At 46.0% G+C, this 19117-nt stretch overlaps 1 protein-coding gene across 2 annotated transcripts in view; it reads right to left on the reverse strand.

The window, feature by feature from the left end:
- ME3 (malic enzyme 3) overlaps positions 1–19117 on the reverse strand; it is a 188724-nt gene that overhangs the window by 85697 nt on the left and 83910 nt on the right. For both annotated transcript variants that reach the window (XM_029915107.1, XM_029915106.1), the window contains 2 exons: positions 16228–16361; positions 13177–13326 (listed from right to left, as the gene is read on the reverse strand). In XM_029915107.1, the coding sequence (XP_029770967.1) occupies positions 13177–13326; positions 16228–16361 (284 nt within the window). The remainder of the gene's footprint in view (positions 1–13176; positions 13327–16227; positions 16362–19117) is intronic.

The raw sequence follows: 19117 nt of genomic DNA on the forward strand, positions 1-19117 counted from the left end.
TCCACCCCTTCACAGACAGGCTCCACCTGAGACTTGCTGAGGATGGGACTCTTTTCAAAGTCCTTTTTGGAGACCTATGCCTCAGCCTGTCTTGGAACCTAGACAGGTGTGGGAATTTGGAGGATTGGGCTGCAGGCGGCACACAGGCAACATCAGTGTTGGCTGTGCAGGGTGCTTTTAAAATTGGAGGTCATTTAATATCTCGACACCAACTCAAGGGAGTATCATGGTAGCAGGAGCCATGAGGTGGTCAGTGTGTTCTTGCTGCATGCCTAAAAGGTTCTGTTGGTACAGGGATAAAGGGCCTGCCAAGGTGCAAGCCCTGGGCCTCTTCCTGATGCTCTGTGTCAGGGCACCCTGACATGGCAGCACAGTTCACGGCCCTGCTTTACCTTGTCTTCCCCCAGGGGACTCCAGCCAATACCTGCTGCTAACTCCATTCTATCTAAGGAATGTGTTTGCTCTGCCACTGTTGTTTGGGGGGTGTGGGTGTGCACATGATTTGGAAATGCTGAGTGTCAGCAGTGCAGGACGAGAGGGGGCTCCAAAGAGGAAGGAGAGGCAAGCACTGGAAAAGGACAGGTTTGGATTTGAACACTTCCACTCACCAGCCAGATGGCTCTCGTCAAGACCCCCATCACCTTTGACCCTCTCCTCTATGACATGAGGACAGTAATGCCTTCTGATTTCTCAGGGCTACTGTGAGAGTCAGAGATAGTAAAGGTACCGTGATCATCACCATACTTGCCAAGCAGTGAAAGGCAGTGGTAGCGGTGGCTGTTGTAACCCAGCTTGGGTTCCATTTCCGGAGCCCCACCTCAACTTTTCCCGACTGTCATTGTGCCACGACACAGTTCAGAGCCAACAAGTCTCCCTTCATCGCCACATCACACCAGTGTCCACGCGCCACAGCATCCAGGGATTTCACCTTCATTTCCACGTGTAGGACCTTCTCTGGCTCTTCTCTCCTGGTGCTTGAGGGAATACAGCACTTCCCTGTGGTCTCTGCCCTTCAGTCCCCATGAACTATCCTCCTTGGAAAATGCTTTTTGTTACCCACCCCCGCCCTGCTCCAAAGTGTATCGCCATCATCTCCGACCGAAGTAATCCAAACCCCTCATTCTGCCTCATGTCAGCCCCACCTTCCCCACCCTGTCAGTGGAGAGAACTCCTCACAGACCCTGCATGTGCCATGGGCCAGCGTGGTGGTGAGTCCTCCGTCGCAGACATGCTCAGTTACCTGAGAGAAGAGGCTCCTGAAGGACACACGGGCAGCAGTGGGGGGTGTGGTGTGAAGCCTGGGTGGCTCTCTCATGTAGTGGATGTGTAACCTTTTTCAGAGACTTGAACTCTCAGTGCCTCAGTTTCTTCTTCATTAAAATGGGCCTTATAGGATTACCACAAGACGATGTTGTGGGGATTACATGTGAAGCACCTAGAGAAGTGTCTGGTGCATCGGAAGCTCTGAGTAAACCAATGTGAGCTACTGCTCTGTGACAGACATGACTCAGGCATCCTCTCAGGAAAGGGCATTGGTTTCAGCTGTAGGCAAGAGAAAACTGGCGGGAGAGAGGAAATTCACTTCGTATAACAAGTCCCGGGGAAGGCACTCCAGGATTTGTTTGTTTAGTGGCTCAACCATGTCACTAAGGACATAGGTTCCCCACATAACCATTTTGGGCATTATCGGCCTGGTCCCTGGGATGTTTGTCTCATGACCATAGGATGATCATCACCGTTCCAGACATCCAGGCCAGACATGAAAATGTCGAGGGAAGAAGAAGCTGTCTTGGGACAAGGAAAACCTTCCCAGAAGTCCTCTGGTGGACGGTCCTCATATCTCTTTGGCCAGAACTGGATAGGCTGGAATTAATTAGGACCCACTGCTTGGTGCTGGGAAAGGCCAAGACTTCCTCAAAGCACATGGCCATTTAAGGGAAAAAAGATAACAGAGAAAAAATAAATAAGACAAACAATAAACAGGATTTTGTTAAGGAGGTGGAAGGGGCCATTGGCACTATCTTCTTCATTCCCAGTGCTTAGAGTCTGTGATTCTTGGCTTGTTCCAGCCACATGTCTTACTTTATGCAGTTCTTCCTGCTTGGAACTCATCCACTAAACTTTTGTATGCTAGGGACTGTGATGGGCTACCTTTCCAATGCGAATCAAAATCCTTTTTTCAAGGTTTAGATCAAGGACCAACAATTCAGTGGAGATCTCTCTTACCACATGAATTACTTCCATACTTTCAAAGTGAACTAGACATTCCACACCACAATTTATTAATTGGCTTATGTTGCTCTTCTCCTCAGGTGGCCTGTAAATATCTCAAAGTCACAGATCCTGAATAAACTATCTTATTCCATTGGATCTTCTATGTGCTTAATGGTGTCCAACCATAAAGATGGTGCCTAATCAATGCTTGTTGAACCTAATCAGAAGAAAGTCTTGAAGTGTTCTCTCTAGTAGGTGCCTAGAGGTACTATCCTCAGCACCATGGGAGACACAGAGAAGAAGAAAATACAGTTAATTTCCCTCCTGAAGGCTTGTAGTCCAGGAGAGGAGCTCATCTTCTCATCTTGGAGAAGTCCATCTTCCTCTATCCATGGTATTTTTGTTCTCTTGGCTTTTTCACTTGTTCCCCTCCAGTAAGCTTTGGACAATGTTGACGCCTCAGTGGGGTAACCCGGTGGAGCCTTGTTTCGATCAGCAGCATCCCAGACTTGAAATATTCTTGACCCATTCCTTCCCATCCCTTTCCCATTCACATAAAACCTATCCTTCCTAATTTCCAACCTCTATGGTTTTAGGAAATTCTGGTTTAAGATTAGTTTCTAAGAAACCAGGTCATCAGTAAAGTTTTGATGTTACTCTTCCAGGGCACATGGAAAATTTGAGGGGACTCCTGTAGGTACAATGAACCAACCCAAGGATATGACTATGATCATCAATTTTAGGGGGTTGCCTGCTGGTGGTGCAGTTCTTTCCTGGTAAGGCAGAAATTCACTTTTCTTTGAGAAATTCTACAACAATGACCCTTTATTCTTCCTCTAGTTCAGAACCTTTCAAAACATCTACACTGTTTGCAGCATCTCTGAAGAAGCCACTCCTTCCAGACTAAACTTACGTGAGCAAACACAAGCTTTAGTGCATTTTACAGGTTAATGAGAGATCAAGGTTATTTGAGGAAAGGTATACTTGACTCCTGCCTGTATGTACGTATTTCCTTCTTGGTAAGGAAATTCTCCCGCCCCTATTCTTTTGATCACCATGCCTGGGATTGCCAGGGACAAAGGAGGAAAAGGACAGAGTCAGATTAAAAAAGAAACAAAAATCAGTTTGTTTAAATTGCCAGGGAAATCTGCCTTTGGCCAAAGGAAGTCAAACTCAGAACATCCTGTTCTAGTTAATAAGGCTTATTTGTTTCCAGCTTGAGCAGAAAACTATAATCTTTGCAACTCTATGGGGCAGCTCAATCTTCTCTACCTTCACTCTCAGCTCCTACCCTAAACTCCTGGAGAGCTGAAGGGTTCCTCTGTCCTCCCCAAACATCAGGCTGCTCCTTCTGGATGCTAAAGTCCCAAGCAGGTTACGTTCAGTTAAATAAACTTTTTTTTTTTTTTACCTGTAAATCTTCAAACTTCCTCTAAGAAAGAACAAGCCAATTCCCTCAGGGACTGAAAGCAATGTAATTCAGACCTGAGAGTAAATGCTTCTTCTCTCCTCTAGATCTCTCTGTTCCAGAGTGTTTCAATGCTGTGGGATCCAGACACAATTTAACTTGCTCCATGCGACATTCATGTCAAATAATAACTGAACAACTATTAAAGTCTTTCATGCTTGGGAAGGACTCCTTCTACCACCTTCCTTAGATCTATTCCAGCATCAGTTCCCTGGCACGGAACAACCCACAACAGACCCTGGACTTCCCGGCTGGTCTGCTTGGGAAGGTGCCCGTGTGTGAGTCAGGGCTCTCAGCAAAATGACACTTCTGCAGATAGGCCTGCAAGCTTTTTCTTGTCAAAAAATGAAAAGTATGTGTTGCCTTGACTTTTACATTTTCCTCCCTTGAATGCCAGAAGCTTTAGAGGCAAATTTATAGCCACAGTGCTTTAATCTGCTCAAAAATTATAGACTATCAAGGTTGGAATTAGAAGGAGCCCCTGAGATCACCTAATAAAATTCTCTTGTTTTATAGATGAGCACATTGAGGCCCAGAAAAGGGAAGGGGCTTAGTGACAGTCACACTGCTAAAACTGGGACCAGAGTCTAGGTCTCATGACTCCCAGGTTTTGCTACTAATGTCTGGTGGGGCCTGGAAGTACCCATTCCTTCTGCTTCCTTCAGATGGTCTCCACTTCGTTTTCAGTGAGCAACTTTTCACCGGCTCTTAATCCAGTGGTTTTCAAAGCGTGGTCCCTGCCCCAGCAGCATCAGGGTACCTTGAATCTGTGTTTTGCCAAGCCTCCGGGTAATCCCAATGCACACTAAATCTGTGATGCACTACCTTATGCCCCACCCACCTGATTAATAAGATCAGGGCATTAATCAGATCCAGCTAATTTCACAGCCCTTCTTCAGCTTGGCTCTTCCTGTTCCCTAAGGCAGAGGTCCACTTAAGTTACCTTTGGGGAAAGAGTTTATTGGAACTTTGGAACTGGGATGGAAAGCTAGGGACCGGCACTCGCTCTGCCTACTTCTTCCCCTTGCTGCTACCTGTCTTGTTCTCCTCTCTCCACAGATCTGTTTGTTAACTTCCCCCTCTTCCTTCTGTTCCTTCACAGCTGGCATTGGCTTTTGTTTTACCATGACCTGACTCTAAACTCTAAACTATAGTATCCCTTCTCCCTAATTTCTGTTCCTAACTGCAAAACTCTTCCTATGTAACTTTTCCCTATTTTTCAGTTTACATTTCTGAACGGGACTCCAACTGACTCAGCGCATCTTTTGAGCCAGTTCATACTGGTCCCATACCCACCCCAAAATGCTCAGTCACCTTTGGTTTGATGCTTTTTCCTGTCTAATCAACTACTGACATAAGTATACAGTCTGGATGGTGCGGGGGGCTTCCGTGCAGTGCTAGAAGCTTCTGGAGGAAATTGGGGGAGGGGGAAAGAAGCATATGGGTGACTCTTTCCCACCTCCCCCTCCACTAATCCTGGGAATGAGACATGGGGGAACTTGGCAGTGGGTTCAAAAGTTAGGCCCACTGAGGGTTGAATTGGAGATGGAAGTTCTATTATCATAAGCCTAATCTTCAATATACTACCACTGCTCGGCTGGGGTGGCCTGGAAAATATGGACTGTGGGTCAACTCTCCAAAAGTCACAGAAGATCCAACCTGGAGGAACCGTAGAGATCACCCAGCTCAGTGATTTGTGGCCCTGGCTGCCACAAGAATTCCTGGGGACTTCTGAGAAATGAAAGCTGCCTGGGCCCTGCCTTGGGGATTCTGACTTAAAGCTCCCAGATGCTTCTAATGCACAGCTCTCACTGAGAACAAATCTAACTTGACCCTCTTACTTTTACAGGTGGGGAAAGAGGCTCAGTTATATAATGTAACTATGGCTCACTTAAAGATCTCATTCCTAATGTGGTTATAGAGTTTGGGTTATTAGATCCTAAGTAGTTAGAGCAGAAGAGATCACAGAAGCCATGCAGTCCAACCGTACACTTTCACTTGAGACTAAGGAGCTTAGTGACTTGCCCACAGAGTCAGTCAGGAAGGAGGTGGCCAAGGCTACAAGCCATGTCTCATGACTGCTCACTCCTCTGTTCACAACGCCATGGCTGGAGGATCAAGGATGCCAGATGCGAAGCTAAGCAGACCCAGCTGCAGATTTCACCCTTGCTCTGCTTCAGGGAGCCTTCCGAGCAGCAGAGCTGGAACAGCTTGGCAGAGAAACTCAATGTAACTGGGTGTGGAGATGGCTTGGCCAAAAAAATTGGCACCTTGATGCCTTGAGGATGGGGAGGAGGAAGCTAGTTTGATGATGCTAATCCTCACTTTCTGCCCATCTTCCAATTATGCTGGGAGTGCATGTGTATGTTCTGATCAACTGACAGCTGGGCTGGAGTCCAGACTGTGATGTGCTCAAAGGCTGTGACCTGGGTGTCCGGGGCTTCTGAAATTTGCTGAGATTGGGTTGTCTTTATTTTCCATAGTGGCTTTAAGTCAAGATGTTAGCATCCCTTGGTCCTATGTATGGCTAGAAATGGCTTCAATTGATAGTTAGAAAGTAGACGCATGAGCCCTGGGGGCCCTTGTGTATGTGTGTAGGTATGTAGAGGTGCCGGAAATGGTAGCAATAGCTGAAAATAAAAAGGTTCCAATGTAAAAATAAAAATAAAAGAGGAAATAAAAAAGCATTTAGGGATTCATAACAAAACCAAAACCAAAATGAGGCAAGGGCTTAATGGACATAATAAGTGGGAATCAGGAAAGCCCAAGGAGGTGAGTATGAACCTCGACCACACCTTTTGGGGGGGCTGGAGTGACGGAGAAGAAGCAATGAAAAAGCAACGTTTCCTTTAAGCTTGTGCATAACTTTACAGTGGATAAACCACTTTCGCAGACATGTAGCTCATCTGACCTTTATGACCTTATGACCATGAGTTGGACAGTTCCTGTGATCCAGGCTTAGGACCAGGGAGCCACCAGGCTCCAAGGCCACATGGTTAATGGGGGAGCTGACCCATTCCCTTTGGACTCTAGCCCCAGTGCTCTGTCTGCCATGGTACGGGGTGTGTATGTGTGTGTGTGTGTGTGTGTGTGTGTCCCTCATGTGTGCGGGCCAGTCATGCAAGGGAGCTTCCATGAAGATAAACATGCAAATGTTTATCCCTGATGTGTCATGTTCACAGGGCCACAAGAAGCTTGCCTATGAACTCAGGAGAAACACAGCAGGCAATTGGCTCTGGGTCAGCTGAGGCATCTTAGACAAGTAGCCTTAGATTTCATCTGGTAAAGTAACAAGCCCTTTTGGGGTTGTGTAGGGCTCAGGGATGAAGTACCCGAAGTACCTAGCCTAGGGCCCATCATAAGCATTGGAAGCATTTCAATAAATGGTAGTGATTTCTGTCCTGCATACATGTTACTGGCCTGGTTTAGGACCCCGCCCACCTGCAGATAAGAAAGACAACACCCTGGCTCAGGGCCAAGGGCTGTTGGCTTCATCCAAATCCAAACCCGACTTCAGGTCTCTTCCACAGGATCTCCCACCGGTGAACCCAAGACCCACTTCCTCCCCTCCCCTCTCCCTCTACACCTTCCCCTTACCTGCTAACAGGTTTTCTAGTTAGGCACAAGTACAGATCATTTCAAGTCTGCATCGAACAGCAGAGGATGGAGGCACTTCAGAGAGCTGAGATGCCCTCAGCTGGTTTACCATTCAGACTCTTGGGTAGGGTGACTCAGAGTCAGATGACAGACCCTGAGGGTGTTGTCTTGAGCAGGTCACAGCTGCTGAGTGCTCGCTAGGGCTGGGCCTTTTACACATGGAATTTCACTGAATCCGCACAAGCAGCCACATGAACAGGCATCATTCCCATTTTACACATGAGGAGACTGGGGGGTGGGTGCTAAATGGTCAAAAGTCATCAGAAACTGGGATTCAAGTCCAAGTCTTCCTGCTTCAAAGTCTATGCTCCTTCTGCTACCCACAAGGCAACCCTCACTGTCCATCTGGATCAGAGCCCCACAGAGGCTGGGAAATGTCAGAGTTACAGGCATGTGCATATCTGTTAGACCCCAAGAGGATGAAGACAAAGACACGGTTGGTCAAGATGGAGGTGCCTAGGTAAGGGAGGTTATTCCCTCCCACTGGACAGCAGCCCACACCATACTGGCTTTCTCCTGGTAGCCTCCCCTTAGCTGAGTTGCATTTTGGACTCCTGCCTGGTCTCATCCTGGGCTTGCACATGCTAATGACATTCAAGGCCATTCCTTCAAGCCAGGGTATCCAGGATCTATGGCCCATGGAGGCGCATGCACAGGGTGTGCCAACAGTGAGACAGGAAAGGGCAGAGAACGCTCTGCAGAGTTTGGAACCTTCAGCTGTGTTTATCCACCCAGGGATACTCAGGTGCCCTGAGATAGTCTAGCAGCTCCCTCAAGGTTGTGAGGCGATGCAGAGCCCAAGGCACTTTGGAAGTTCAATTTTAGCATTAGCTGGACTTAATTAGCTTTGGAGGGGATGGGGAGGGCCTTTCACAGAAGACTCCATTGTTTCTGGGAACCTGGCAGGAATGTTTATCATTTCAGAAACAGAGAAGGAGCTGGCTCTCTCCCTCCTGGCCTTGGGGCTGTCCTCCCTTCAGATGCTAATCCATAAAGCCATTCCAACCCCTGCCTCAGATGAGGCTCAGGGTTGGGGCAGAGCCCAAACTCCCATTTCCTTCAGGAGCAAGGCAGGTGTGGAATCAACACCTGGAAAGCAGTCAAATGGAAACCTGGTGCAACAGCTCAGAATGTCACATGTCAAGTAGCTTAATTGGGTAATCATCTGAAGAAGGGTTTGTGCAAAACATATGCGGGAAGTCTGTACCAAGAGGTAAGAATCCAAGAACACAGTTCAGGCTGCCCACACCTGCCTCAGTCCTGCACAGCCTCGGGCCCAGGACCTGGCTGGATCATCCTCCCCTAGGAGAGGCTAAGGAAACAGTACGTAGCAATCCGCACGGAGTCCAGGTCAATCAAGCATTCCTAGAGCTGCAAGGGCAACCAGCCCCAAATGCCCATCAAATGTCTACAGTCCCCAAACACAGCAGGCAGTGCAGTGCAGTGGTTACCTGTCCACGTTCTGGTTCAGACTGCATGGATCTGAGTTCTGGCTTTGCTGGTTATGAGCTGTGTGATTTGGGGCAAGTTATTTCTCTATGTCTCAGTTTTCCCATCTATAAATGGGATGGCAGTAGCAACCACCTTTTAGGGGATTGTGAGAATTAAGTGAGTTAGTATGCAAAGATTTTAGGCCTTCAGCAAACAGTTATGCATTATGATGATGCTTTTCTCCTGCTCCAGTTCAACTGTGGGTCTTGGGCTGGAATGATGGCAATCTTGTTTTCCCCACTCAGTGTCCAGCTTCTATAGGATCCTGATTGCCCCCACTCAGGGCTGAGCTGTTTTCTGAGCTCAAGTGTTGACAGGACCTTGTTTCCACCCCTATGAAACCCCACTCTGCCACCATGTCCTTCTCCATCACTGAGCCATCGGAGAACTGCCAGTGGGGAACCAAGTGGACACAGCTCTCCCCGTGACTCCAAACCCGTTGGGTCATGGGAAGGAGACCAGTCGCCTTCCTCTTTTTGGGCAGAGCCACTGGCCAATTCTCCTACCCCTCTATTCTCCTGTTTCACCCACCATGAGGTCCCACAGGACTTGCCCTCTAGCAAAGGGTGGGGGGTGTGCCTGGATCACAGTAAACAAATGATTTTTTTTTTGTCTTGATTCTTTGCTTTCATCTTTTTAAAGCCCAGCTCAAATGTTGCCTCTGGTGGGGTTTTCCCTGACTCTCGTAGCCAGAGTTCTAACTTTACCAGTTAGATCTTAGACAAGTTCCTTTCTTCTGTCCACCTCAGTTTCCTCATCTGTGAAATGGAGGTACTGTTCCCAAACTAACCTGAGAGGACATTGGGAGGATCCACTATAAGCCAATGGACATAAAGCCTATCTCCCCTCACCCTCTCTGCCAGACACAGGAGGTGGGGAGACACCCAAGTGAGCTGACCACCCACGTGTCTACAAAGCCTATAATACCAAGCCCTTTCCTGGAATGGCCATTCCCTTCTTCTCTACCCACAGGATTCCTCTCCAACCTTCAAGAACCAGTCCAAACATCATCTCTCTTGTGAAGCACTCCTACTACATCCAGGGAAAAGAAATTTCCCTCTTTCACAGACTCCTGTATTTTTTTGTCTCTATTAAATCTCTTATTTTTTAAACTTTTATTATATTTAATCTGTATCATTATCGCCTGTCCCCTCACTTTGCCTGAGGTTAAGAACCATATTTTGTTCCTTGGGGGGTAATTTCACAGCATGTAACATGATGCCCAGCACCTAGTAGTTGCTCCATAAGTGTTGAGGGAAACCAAGGGAAAAGAAATGCAGTTTAAATTAAACTCCCTTAGAGCCTGCAGCCCACTGATACATGTCAGAGACCTGCAGAGTGTAATGCTCCCCAAGAAGCCTACAGCTGCCTTAATGCCTTAAGGTTCACACTTCCTTAGACACTAAAAACAACCTTACCTTGACAACAGCTAAATCTTTAGGGTCCTGTGAGACGCTGCTTCCAGCATCTAGAAATTCCTAGGAGACTTATGTTATTTAAACATCCCTCCCTCCACAAACTTGAAAGTATATAATCTGTTGTTCCTCACAACCCCAGTGCAGCCTGTCCCGTACTTTAATAAAATCACCTTTTTGCGCCAAGGACATCTCAAGAATTCTTTCTTAGACATTTGCTCATGAACCCCACTTCCAATTCCATCAGTAAGTGTTCATTAACTCAAGTTCAGTTTTGTGTGTTCCCTGGATTCTAGCGTGCATTCGGGAGGCAAATTCTACTTTAAGAACCTGTTGTATATGCAGGATCCTGATCTTGTTACTGGTTCATCTGGAACCAACAACTGAAGCTACAGTCTAGACTGCAGCCTGGGAGTGGGATGGCCTTGCATTTCCACAGGGTCTCAGCGGCCAGTCAGTAGAGGCAGTGAGCCATGTCATAAGGGCTAACGGACTTCAGGAAACAGAAGATTCTGGAAGAGTCCAATTGTGCCTGTAGTTAAACATGTGAGTTCATTAAATGTTCAATGACTCAATTTTCTTTTTAAAAATGTAAAAGTGTGTATGTATAATATGACTCTGCATGTAGCAATTTTTCCTTCCTCCTACAACAGTCACTGAAGACAAATCAACACTCACATGTAGGCCAGATATCTTATCCACACGTCACGTTTTACCCTCACAATGACTAGTTGATATAAGTAGTATTATTACCTTAATTTCATAAATGTGGAAACTGCCCAAGGTCAAGGAGACTAAAAGTCAGGGCTGACAGCAAAGACCTAGCTCTTCCTAGTCACTATACAATGCTACTTTCCCATCAGAGTGTCAAGTGCCGGCCAAGTACTGGTCTAGTATATGCAAATGGATCTGCCGTGTTTACTAACCCCTCAAGAAGTTTGTGCTTTGATAGAGGAGGCTAATATACAAGTAATTAAAAACATGAAGCACAAACAACATAACCATGGAATGGAAGAATGTGTAATGATTGAGGGGGAGGCAGAGGAGGGAGTGAGCACTTCAGCCCCAGAGCATCAGGGAGGGCAGAGAAGCTGACTCTTGGGTGACCTTGAAGGCTAGCATCAATTCTGATGAACGGAGAATGAGGAGAGCAGAGAATGCAGATGTCTGATGCAGAGAGGAACACATGTTCAAAGGCACGGAGCATTTCTCATGCCAGATGTGAGGAATAGATCAGTGTAGCCAGAGCATGGTACTTCTCAGCAGGAACTGGGCTGTGACAGGCTTACTTTCATCAAAGTGCTAGGCTTCTTTAAGACTTGGAGGCTGCTGATGGCCTCGGAGGAGAGAAGTGAGCTGACCTGCACTGTGCAGGAGGGAGGACCTGGGAGGATCATCGCTGAGTAGGAACTGGCAGGTAAACAGGATCCTACTTCCTTTAGAAATGTTCTACCAGCTCCCAGGGTCTCTTCCACTACTGGTTGCAGAATGAGAATAAGAGGAAAAGGGTCTCTTTCCTATTGAAAGAGGCAGGTTGAAGACTTAATACTACAGAGCCTGGGTACAGTGCCCCCCGTAGGACTGCAGGAGTATAGTTGCTCTTTTTTTAAGTTTATTTTGTTTTGAGAGAGAGAGAGAGAGAGACAGTGAGTGAGTGGGAGAGGGGTAGAAAGAGAGAGAGAGAGAGAGAGAGAGAGAGAGACAGGCAGACAGAGACAGAAACAGACATAGAGAGAATCCCAAGCAGCCTCCATGCTCATTGCAGAGCCTGACAAGGGCTCAGTCCCACAAACCATGAGATCATGACCTGAGCCAAAAATCAAAAGTTGGGCATTTAGACTGAGCCACGCAGGCACCCATGGCTGCTCTGAGTGATGAGGACATGTTGCTTCAACAGCTGGATTCCGCCCCCCAAACCAAGAAGATGAGACGTGACACTGCTCTCCGCCAAAGGTAACAGTGGGACCAGAACAGGAAGAGAACGGGCATCAGGGCCTCCACAAGCTCAGCCGGCAGGCTCAGCCCAAAAGCTGGCTTCACAACCTGAAGACTATTTTTACAAATGAACAAAAAATGTTCTAGATCCACAATTGCGTGTTCCTCATATAGCAAACGATTTGTAAACACAGATTTAAAAATTCTATGTAAACATAAACTACACACCTGTACACAGCACACTGTATCTTCACACATTCTAACACAGGCTAAAACAGTGTTCTATTCGTATAATAAACCAAGACCAGTCTTTTACCATCAGCATTAGAAATATGTATTGATAATAACCAGGCACCTTGCACTAAAGATCTTTGGAATACACCCATTTTTCCTTTTTTATATATTTTTAGAAATACGTAATTCTGAACTTATCATGAAAAAAACCCCACAGGCAATCTTTTTAGAAAAACTGCCCCCCAAATTCTTTGGCTCTGGAAGAAACTGTAGTGCCAAATTTTTGTGTCATAAAATGACATTTTTAAGTGGAATCTGAGTCAAGCCCAAATGAAGGAATACTAGTTCTTTGAGTCAGCAAAAGAATTCAGTCTTTGGTATCCAACACTCCATTATTCATTGGCCCGAATTGGCAAGAGAGCCATCGGCACTGTGAAGATGACAAGAAAGCGGGTAGGTGGTAGGCAGATAATGAGAGAAAAACAATCTGAAATACCTCTCAGGCCAACATTGAACAACATGTTGCGCATTTATCATTGGAAGGTGGAGGAACTTTGCTATTCCCTTGCTAGACCCTCTCTCAGCTCATTTCTCTGTGTATAGGGTAATTTCCTGAGCAAATGCTTAAGATCAAATGTCTTGTTGAGCCTTTGGCTCAACCAGGACTGGCCTCCAGAGTCCCATTAAGCAAGGCCAGAGGGAAGAATGGATTCCCCTCTGTGAGATGGCCCCTCCCTGAGACCGTGCCCCCGGACAGCTCACCGGGGCCTGCGGAAGGTCAGGCCGTAATGCTGACAGGCCAGCCCCACAGTGGGGGTGTACACGATGGGCATGAACTTCTCCACATCAGACGTCAGCACTCGGTAGAAGAGCTTCTCATTCCGGTCCTGGAGCGTCATGAGAATGATGTACCTTGGAAAGGGAGACAAGGACCATGCTGGTCACATGAGCACCATAGTGGCAGTGCAGAGGTCCCTTGATGCAGAGACCCAGGGCTCCTGCTCAGCTACTTATGATGGTGGGCTCATGGGCAAACCACTCTTTCCCAAGAATGGGCCTCATTTCCTATGAAATATGGAGAATATTGTCTGCCTTATGGTACTCATCATTATTCATGGCATAGGTACTATGCTAAATATTTTACATTAACTCATTTAAAACCCCCAAAGACTTGTGAGGTAGGTCCTATAATTCTGGCTGTTTTAGAGATAAGGAGGGTAAGGCACAGAGAAATGAAATAACTCACCTAAGCAGTAAAGATTTGAACTTAAGCAATCTGACTTTAGAATCTCAACCATGGTACAAGATGGTTAGTTATGTTATTACTGTGTGGACATTACTGAGTGAAAAAATAATATGCTGAGGGTGGAGTAGGGTCAAGGAAAACACAGAACATACCAGTGATGGATGAGCTGGACTTTCCCACCACAAAGGGCTGGTCCCTGTCACAAGCAGAGCTCCCAAGTGGCTGAGTATCACTTGACTTCAGGAGGCGAGCTCCAAAAAATATTTTTTTCTTACCTATTCCCTGAAGCCTGAAATCACTAGGCCAGGAAAAAAGCCTTTCATTCACAGTTCTGAAAATGCAAAACACCTGGGAGAAAAAAACCCCAAGGCTGAAATTTACCATGAGGTGCTGGTGACTACTGACATCACACCCTTTTTGGACAACAGTGTAGGAGAGTACGGAGGCACTTGATCCCTGGCATGGAATGGGATGGGAGAGCTGTTCCCATAGTGGAATGATCCCTGGGAGTGGTACCAGGGCCCTAAGTTTGATTCCCAGCTCTGCTGTTCACTAGCTTTGTGACTCTGGGGAAGTCATGTGACTTCTTGGGACCTCAGCTTCTTCTTCCCCACCAAAGGCCCTGGTCCAGAACTAAAAATAGTGTTTTAGAAGGAAGAGAGAATTTCTGCTTAAGCAGCCAGGATCTCAGCTCATTACTTGCGTTCTAAGCTCATTCCCTTACTCAGTAGCCATTTGCACACATCTCTTCCCAGTTCTGCATTAGTGATGTCAAGTTGGTAACTTGAAATTGGTCATGGTTGGGAGTATTTATATCATGGAAATTGGCCAATGGTATAAATCAGGGGTCTCTCTGTGTCCCAGAACTAGTTATAAATTTACCTGCACACCATTACCCTTACTGAAAAGAAGCCAGAGATCCTCCTTAGCATTTCCCTGAGCACCTGCTGAAATAAGGGACTCTGGGAATGAGTCAGAGGAGTCAACAGACCATCAAGAGCAAGCACTCTAGAACTCCCAGGATCAGACACATCCCCTTCTCTCTGAACCTGGCATGTCTTTCCAGGCATATGAGTAAGGTCTATCTAGCTGAAAAAAAAACTGGAGAGAGGGAAGGATTTAGGACTTTTAATTCTTAGGAAAAAGGATTTCACATTAGACTTTAATTCTTCTTTGTAAATTTAACAAAAGGGGAAAGTTCAGATTGTTCAAAGTTAGAGCATATGTTTGTTGGTTGAATTAATTGTGTACTTTCCGGTTTGCTCCTCAGGGTGACATAGTTAGACCTAGTATGAGTAGAATAAACAAGAAGGAGAGAATATTTAACCTGGGCTACAGTATGGCCTTGGAGTTAAAGGGAGTCATACCCATAGACTTTAGCTGTTCAGGAATAGGGGCTGGGGCAGGAGGGAGTCAGAGGTTTCATTATTCATTACAATTTAGAAGCAATGGACTATAAACTTGGGAGCTCGGGAAGATGGGTGCAGGATCTGACATCCTGCTGAGAGGGACAGCTATATTATCAGTGACCCAAAATCTTGGCCATTAAGCTTTACAGATATGTGGGGGGAGGGGACCCTTAGCTTCTCCCTAAATTTCTGCCAGAGTCCAGAGCAAGATTTCACATTTATTTTACATGCTTTTGCATAGTTGCATAGTGCAACAGTCAACTATGTAACTGTTCTAAGCACATTACAAATACTAATGCATTTAAGCCTTATCATGACCCTATGAGTTAGTTACCACTGGTACGGTACAGATAAGGAATGAACCAGAGAGGCTAACTCAGTTTTGCTATTAAGTGGTAGAATAGGGATTTGAATATAGTCTAATACTAGTCTAATCTTATAGCCACTAAGCTCCAATGACTCTTAGCTATGGCATAGCAGAGCAGTTAAAAGTAAACTCTGGAGTGAACTACCTGTGTTCAAACCCTGGCTGTACCAATTCATAGCCATGTGACGTGGGAGGTCACCACCTTCGTTAGTAAAACTGACAAAGCTGACCCTCTGATCCTTCATGTGGCTCTTCATGAAATATCTCCACTGGGAGAACCCAGAGTGGTGGCAGGGTTATTAACGGCTCCCATAAACCTCTAACATACGACATCTGAGGTCTCTTCTGAGGTGTCATTGTGCATTTCCCCTCTTCTCCCTCACATACCCCTTACTGCAGGAACCTGGGCCATGTACCACTTCCTTGACACACCTTGCTCCCCTTCCCCCTGCTGAGAAAATGCCTTACATGAACCCCATGCTGTCTGCTGAAGTCCCATCAGTGCTTGTCCGGCTGACTCAGATACCACCACTTCCCAGAGGCCCAACCAGATTCCACTGGTTGGACGCCAGTCTCCCTTCCCAGTTCTCCCAAGACATGTCAACAGTGCCTCTATCATAAGAAGCCCTGTCCCTCAGGAGACCGCCACCCTATGGAAGACCCGGCTGGGGCTGGGATCTCTCAGGGCTCTCAGCCTTTCCCTACTGCAGAGAACAAAGAGAACCTTGTGTGCACCACAAGAAATAGCCTAGCCTGGGGCTTGAGTAGAGAGAGCAGATCTAGGAACTGACTTGTCCAGGTCGCTCTGCTGCCGCTCGTAGTATCTCATGATCCGGAGGAGCTGCACATCCTGACTCAGGAAACAGGGAGGGATCAGGCCATGGATTCCAAGCTGCAGCCTTTCTTCAAGTGTAAAAGCCATCCCCTGGGAAGAACAAGAAAGAAACACATGAAGGGAAACATGCAAAACTATGGAACAGAGAGGTTCCATCCACAGACAGGCAAAAGTCACTGATTCAACAGTGGGCCCTGCATTCGAATCCCACGTCTACCATTTAAACAACCAGGCAATCTTGTGCCAGGTACTTGGACTCTTCTGAGGTTCAGATTCTTCCTGGAACAAAGAGGAAAATATCCATATGGCCAGGTTTTTTGGGGTTACGTGTTTTTTAAATCTATTTTATTTTATAGAACAATTTTGGATTTATAGAAAAAATGAGAAGACAGTAGAGTTCCCATATATCCCCACACCCAATTTCTATTATTAATATTTGTTAGAGCTAATGAGCCTATAGCAACACATTATTATGAAGTAAATGCCATAGTTTATTCAGATTTTCTTAGGGTTTTTATTTGTCTGTTTTATAAAGTGAGTGAGCAGGGAAGGGAGTGGAGGGGGAGCAGGCCATAGAGAGAACACCTTAAGTAGGCACCACACTTAGCACGGAGCCTGTCATGGGGCTCGATCCCACAACCCTGGGATCATGACCTGAGCTGGAGTCAAGAGTTAGACGCTCAACCAACTGAGTCCCCAGATGCCTCATAGACTTCCTTAGTTTCTCCCTAAGGCCCTTTCTGTTGTTGTTTTTGCAGGATCCCACATTACATTTAGTGATCATGTCTCCTCAGGATCCTCTGTCTGACAGTTTCTCAGACCTTTCTTGTTTTGATGACTTTGAGAGTTTTGAGGAGTACTTGTCATGTATGTTATACAATACCCTTTTATTGGAATTTGTCTGATGTCTTTTTCATGACTCCACTGGGGTTATGGGTATTGAGGAGGAAGACACAGAGACAAAGTGCCATTTTTCACATCAGAACAAGATATATACTGTCAACATTTATCACTACTGATATCAACCATGATCGTGACCCTGACCACCTGGCTGGGTAGTGCTTATTAGGGTTCTCCACTGTAAAGCGACTCCTTTTCTGGAATTCTTCTGCATGCAAGATTTATCTCTTCTTTCCATTTATTTATTTATTTTTATGTATTTGTTTTTTTTGAGAGACAGAGAGGGAGAGTGTGAACAGGGGAGGGTCAGAGAGAGGGGAAGATACAGAATTCGAAGACAGGCTCCAGGCTCTGAGCTAGCTGTCAGCACAGAGCCCAACGTGGGGCTTGAACCCACGAACTGTGGGATCATGACCTGAGCTGAAGCCGGACGCTTAACCAACTGAGCCCCTCAGGCGCCCCTCCCCATTTATTTATTTATTCAATCATTTATTTATATTAGAATGGACTCATAGGTTTTTATTTTATACTTTGGATTATAATCCAATACAGTTTATTTATTTTGTTGCTCAAATGGTTTCAGCTTTGGCCACTGGGAACTCTTTCAGATGGCCTCTGTGTCCCTTTGACATAATCCCTTAATTCCTTCCTTTTCACTGCGTCTTTCTCTTCCTTCTTCTCTTTCTCTCTTTCTCTCTCCTTTTCTCTCTTTCTCTCTCTCTTCTCTCTCACTTTCTTCCTTCCTCCCACCATCCTCTCTCTCCCTCTTTCTTTCATCTCCTTACTTTCTGGCATGAGATGCTCGAGGCTCATCTTGTATATTACAGCCTGCACCAGTCCTAGAATCAACCATTGTTTCAAGGAGGCCTGATTTCTTCTTGGAAGCATGGCATGGGAAACCAAGGTCTGATTTCTACTTAATACATGTGCTCCTTATTACTGGGATTTTATTGTTTCTATTCCCTCTCAGCTGAAAGAGCAAGCAAATGAATCTATATTATGCTAAACATAACTTCATACTAATGTCTCTAATCCATTACTACATGGATTGTAAGGATGCAGGTCTGATTCAGGTTTCCCCTCTGACCTTGAAGGCCAGCTAACACCATTAACATTTCTGGGGGCAGGCCTAAAGATGGAGGTTAAGTCTAGCCATGCCCTACGTAAGGTTCAGGGCCCACTCTGATTGGTTGATATTCTAAATGTTGTGATTGGCTCCCACAGCTGCCTGTATCGATGGGGGGTGGGTAGGGGTTGGATCACTGTACCTGTGTCACAATTTCCTGTAACTCCCCCTTCCCAAACTCATAAAAGCCCTAACCCGCTTTTGTTCAGGGCTCTCAGCATGGATCCACCACGCTGGTAAAGTCTGTGAGCCCGAGCTTAGGCCCCAGCGAGTCTAACTCCGTAATAAAGTCCTTTGCTTTTGCATGTGTGACTCGGTCTCCCAGGTAATCTCTGGTTTTGGGGGACGATAAAGAAATCTTGGGTATTACAGGATCATTCTAGCCTCATCACTTTGCTAATCTGTAAATTCTCACTGTGCCAGTGAGAGACTCAGCTCTCACCACCTGCCATCGATGTACTTAATTACTCAATCCCAGTATACACACACGGAAGTATCAGAATTGTTAACCCATGCCACCATGTGGTAGCTTAATACACCAGAGTTCCTTCTGCCTATAGTCTTATAAACTCCACTTACTTCTGCAGCTACTTAGGTCAGCACCTTTCCTTCCACCCCTTCACTGAGGTTGTATCATACATTTATGTATGATATACCACAGTTATATTCTCATGTTACAGTGTGCATTTGATCCAACAGCTTACTAAATGATTTGGAAACAATCTGGATACATTAAGATTCATTCTTTATGCTGTAAAGTTGTAGGAGTTTTGACAAATGCATAATGTAATGAGCCCATCATGGTATCATGCAAAATAGT

The sequence above is a fragment of the Suricata suricatta genome, chromosome 11 (genome assembly GCF_006229205.1).
Source record: "Suricata suricatta isolate VVHF042 chromosome 11, meerkat_22Aug2017_6uvM2_HiC, whole genome shotgun sequence".
NCBI classification, from domain to species: domain Eukaryota; kingdom Metazoa; phylum Chordata; class Mammalia; order Carnivora; family Herpestidae; genus Suricata; species Suricata suricatta.